The sequence below is a fragment of the Brassica oleracea genome, chromosome C3 (genome assembly GCF_000695525.1).
Source record: "Brassica oleracea var. oleracea cultivar TO1000 chromosome C3, BOL, whole genome shotgun sequence".
In the NCBI taxonomy this organism is placed as follows: domain Eukaryota; kingdom Viridiplantae; phylum Streptophyta; class Magnoliopsida; order Brassicales; family Brassicaceae; genus Brassica; species Brassica oleracea.
Genome location: NC_027750.1, coordinates 28,350,771 through 28,355,512, shown reverse-complemented (window position 1 = coordinate 28,355,512; position 4,742 = coordinate 28,350,771). Strand labels below are relative to the sequence as shown.

At 37.2% G+C, this 4,742-nt stretch overlaps 1 protein-coding gene across 1 annotated transcript in view; it reads left to right on the top strand.

Moving 5' to 3' along the window:
• LOC106332286 (methionine aminotransferase BCAT4-like) overlaps positions 1 to 1,776 on the top strand; it is a 3,221-nt gene extending 1,445 nt beyond the window's left edge. The window contains exons 3-9 of the mRNA XM_013770758.1: positions 10 to 186; positions 447 to 578; positions 671 to 766; positions 841 to 957; positions 1,042 to 1,137; positions 1,219 to 1,331; positions 1,492 to 1,776. Of these exons, the coding sequence (XP_013626212.1) occupies positions 10 to 186; positions 447 to 578; positions 671 to 766; positions 841 to 957; positions 1,042 to 1,137; positions 1,219 to 1,331; positions 1,492 to 1,633 (873 nt within the window). The 3' untranslated portion in view covers positions 1,634 to 1,776. The remainder of the gene's footprint in view (positions 1 to 9; positions 187 to 446; positions 579 to 670; positions 767 to 840; positions 958 to 1,041; positions 1,138 to 1,218; positions 1,332 to 1,491) is intronic.
• Positions 1,777 to 4,742: the final 2,966 nt, after the last annotated feature.

The window sequence follows — 4,742 nt, the reverse complement described above, 5'->3', positions numbered from 1 at the left end:
AATGAATAGGGTTTATATGAAGGGCTGAAGGCTTACAGGACAGAAGAGGGCCGGATTATGCTATTCCGACCAGACCAAAACGCCCTTCGTCTTAAATCAGGAGCCCACAGACTTTGTATGCCATATCCCTCCGTCGATCAATTCGTCTCCGCTGTTAAACAAGTTGTTCTTGCCAACAAGAAATGGGTATGTATAAAGCTTGAGTCAAAAAAGGTTCTAAAAACAAATAAACTTTGTTCTATATATATTTTCTAAATTTCGAAAATTTGGGTCATGTTATGCATAACTCTAGTAAAAAACGTGTTTTAACATGCCTTAATGTGTTCAAAGACTGTTGGCACACCCACAAACCAGAACCAGACGAGTATCTTTTAACTATGCAAAATTCTAATGCATGTGTATTTTTGAAATATGTAATGACTTCTTTTAATTTTGTATATAAATAGATTCCTCCCCCGGGGAGAGGAACATTGTATATCAGACCTATCTTGTTTGGGAGTGGTCCTATTCTTGGCTCACTTCCTGTTCCCGAATACACCTTCACAGTGTTCGCATGTCCCGTTGGTCGTTTTCACCAGGTGAGAATGTGCTCTTCTCGATATTACTTTTCTTGATACTAAACGATAATAGCTATTGCAATTTTTTCTAACGATTTATTTTATGGTAATAGGATAACGCGGGGTTGAACCTGAAAATTGAAGATAAGTTTCGTCGCGCTTTCCCAAGTGGAACTGGTGGCGTGAAGAGCATCACAAACTATTCTCCTGTAAGTTTGAAAGAAAAAGTTACATACATCAAACTTTAATATTAATTAATGTCATGGAGTTTTTCTTGTTGAAGGTTTGGATAACACTAGCAGAGGCGAAAGCACAAGGATTCTCTGATGTTTTGTTTCTGGATGCTGCTACTGGCAAAAACGTCGAAGAGCTTTTCGCTTCTAACGTTTTCATAGTCAAGGTAATTAATTAGAGGAAACTAGTTACACAAACGTTTTATAATGATGTTAAAGATAAGATCGATGTTATATTGCACGTGTTGTAGGGAAATGTTGTGTCGACTCCCGAAATTTCAGGAACCATATTGCCTGGAGTCACAAGAAAAAGTATCATCGAATTAACTCGTGATTTCGGCTACAAGGTTTGAATAAGTCAATATCATATTTGATCCAAGTTTGTAAAATAATATTCATTATATCTAACGGTATCATCATTCTAATAGGTCGAGGAACGTGTTGTTCCCGTTGAGGATCTTCTCAACGCTGAAGAAGTTTTCTGCACTGGCACTGCTGCAATTGTGACAACTATTGCGTCCGTAACCTTCAAGGAGACAAAGTAATCTTTTACCACATATAAAATCTTTCTTTTCAACAAATATATATACTATGCTTTCTAAAAAAAAAAATATATATATATATATATATATATACTGGATTTTGTTTTGTTTTCACATAAGTTGGCTAAAAAATTTTGTGTATGTATTCAACAAGCACAGGACTGAATTCAAAACAGGGGATAAAACATTGGCGGCGAAGCTCTTTGCGACGTTAACAGATATCCAGATGGGTCGGGTAGAGGATAAGAAGGGGTGGACGGTGGAGTTGACCGATGCCACCACACCAGGGTTGAAACTTTGAAGTTGTAACTTAACAACTTTTATATGTATGAAACATCATAAGATGTCTCTAGATCTTTGTGTTTATCAAATTATGTCATGTTGTGATGTATTTTATAAAGGTGGTAAGAAACATAATAAAAAAACTCCCATGGCTTTTCTCAGTTTTCAGTAGTCCCTATTACTATTTGTTCACGTGTAATTATGCATAAAGACTATGTTTTCATCATGAATTGGGTGATAGACTTTCTAATTAAAAACTATAAACAAGAATAATTTTATTTTCTACAAAACAAAACTAGTTTAGAACTTGTTTTCAAACCCAGACCGAATGATTAGCCACGTCCCGGTCCTACCAGCCGTTCCAGGCCCGATCCGAAAAACCTGGATTTGTGCATATGCTTGTGACACGAAAGATATATATGCAATTTACCGTTTCCGAGAATATTTTTTTCTTTTTTGGTAAAAAATGTTAAGATTTCATTACCACATTTTAAGTTTTTTAATTGACAGTGATGACTAGTAGCAGACCAACATAATGAAACTAACACAGACTCAAACTTAAGGAAACAAATGAACTCACTACAAGCACCACCGCAGTACACAAAGGATACATTCGGAGAGAACTGTCGCTTGCTACAGAATCGACCCGCAGTTATGACGAGGACCCATAGAGTTTTTAAGTTTCCGAGAACATATTTTTAAGTTTCCGAGAACATATTTTTAAGTTTTTACATGCATGCACCCATGACCCATTCACCAACACGTTACACTTACATATTATTTAATTTCTCAAATTATATCAGTCCCCTTTACCTTTAGAGCAACTCCAATGGTGTTACCCATCATTGGAGTCCTTAACAATAGAATAATATTATTATTTTTTTAATTTTTTTTATTTAAATAGTTAAAGACTCTAATCAAAATTGTATGTCCAATGGTGTTATCTATTATGGAGTTACATGTTCCGAATAGAATAAGAGCAAAAAAAATAGCTCATAGCCGAGTCTACAAACAGACTTATAAAGGCAAGAAAGAGCAACAGACTACCCGTGACTTGGTTCACATGGAAATACAAGCAAAAAGAAACAAACTACCCGTGACTGAACAAGGAAGAGACAGCAGCTTTTGTCTTCATCAGACACATGGTCCTGTACTTCACCTGAAACAGAAAAAATGAGATGAGTAAGCAAAGTAAAAAATAAGCAAATGTGTACTACAACTGTGAAATGACAATTACTATTATAAATCATGGAGTAGATTGCCATTAACCAAGCCCGGTCCAAGACCGGCCCAATACCTAGAAGATGGAGAGACGGCCGAAGCCCTAGAGAGAGGAGAGAGAGAGCTGACTTTAGGAGAGAGAGAGACGGCCACAAAGCTTGGAGAAAAGGAAACTCTTTCCTTTTCCTAGTAGATGTAATCTTTCCATTATTATGTATTAGTAGTTTTCCTAATTCTAGTGAGTTTAGGTTTTGGATACTTTCCATTTCTCTTTATCTTGTAATCCTTATATAAAGGAACATCTATTGATCATTAATAACACAGAAATATTCAGTCTCTAAACTCTCTAATTACAACACGTTATCAGTACGATAGACTCCAAAACCCTGAGACAAAACCTAACCTAAAATCCGTCACACATAAACCCTAAATCAGGCGCAACTTAAGATCGATCTATCTCTCAAACCCTGAAGAACCAGACGACGAGCCACATATCAAATTGAAGATCTTGACGAGACAAATCTATCAGCCCAAACCGTTTGTTGATCCGATCTCAGACGCTCCCACACTCACAGAAACAATACGCGGCGCCGTCTTGATCTTTTGGAACCCTAATCCCGAAGAACCCTAAATTGTTCTTGCTTGCGTTCCAGCGTGCAAACTCCGATCAAGCTCAACTCCGATCAAGCTCAGCTTCAGACGTTCCCTGTCCGTGATCAACGTCCTCAGCCTCAGCTCAGCTTGCGTCCAGCTCATACCAAATCCCCGACCAGACGCAACCGTCCGTGAGAAGAAACAAGCTCGCGATAGCTCTCGGCAACGCGATTCGATAGGAGCCGTCCCGCGTCCGTTCGTCTCTGATCTTTGGTGGTCCGGTTCAGACCTGCAAAACAAAGGTAATCCTAATTCTGAGAACATGAATCGAACCTGGTTGTTTTGTAAAGATTGAAACCCTAAAATCAGAACTCTAAAGATGAAAGCCATAGGAAAAATAGATAAAATCCTAAAGAGTAAATCGGAGCTCGAATAAGTCCGATCTCCTAAACCATAATTCAAGATTGATCCATTGATCAATTAAAATCAAACTCTTAATGATTTTGAATCTCAAATCAAATTCCGTTGATCAAAGATCAAAGTTTCGAAAACCCTAAAACTCTAAATTGGAAAATCGGTTTTAATTGTTTGATTTGAAACTTGATTGTTTTATTTGATCACCTAGAAAGATTGCTAGGATTGTTTAAACTCGAATCTGAATTGCTTGAATGTTTAAGTGTTTAAAAAACACTTAATCTCGATTTATATTCCTAAAGGCTTTGAAACCTTAATCTTAAAATCGAATCCTCCTAATGTTTAAACCTAAACCCTAGAATTGATTAAGATTATTTGCATACATATGAATCTGAATATGGATTGTATTCATACTGTTCAAAAGGAATCGACCAGCATGTAGTTTATAAAATCTTGAAACCGTTTGCATTAAGTAGAACTACATGGCCGTGTGGCTTGATGATTATTTCGCACCATGGTCGATTAGATTGCTTGATTTTCATAAATGCGTAAGACATGTTTGTGGCCGAGCTTGTCGATTATCTTGCGGCCACATGATCACATTGTGAGACTTAATTTTGAATGATGATGTGATTCAGATGTCGAAAATCTCAAACGGAGACTATGCAGCCCTGAATCTCTCCGGAGATAACTACTTGCAGTGGGCGCTAGATACAAAGATCAGTCTAAGGTCAAAGGGACTTGGTGATACTATCATCAAGGGCAACAATGAGACCGATAAGAATCGGTACATGGCTATAAGTATTATACGCCATCACCTCATTGAAGGTCTAAAAGATCAGTACATCACGATGGAAAATCCACTAGAACTTTGGGATGCTTTACAGCATAGATATGAT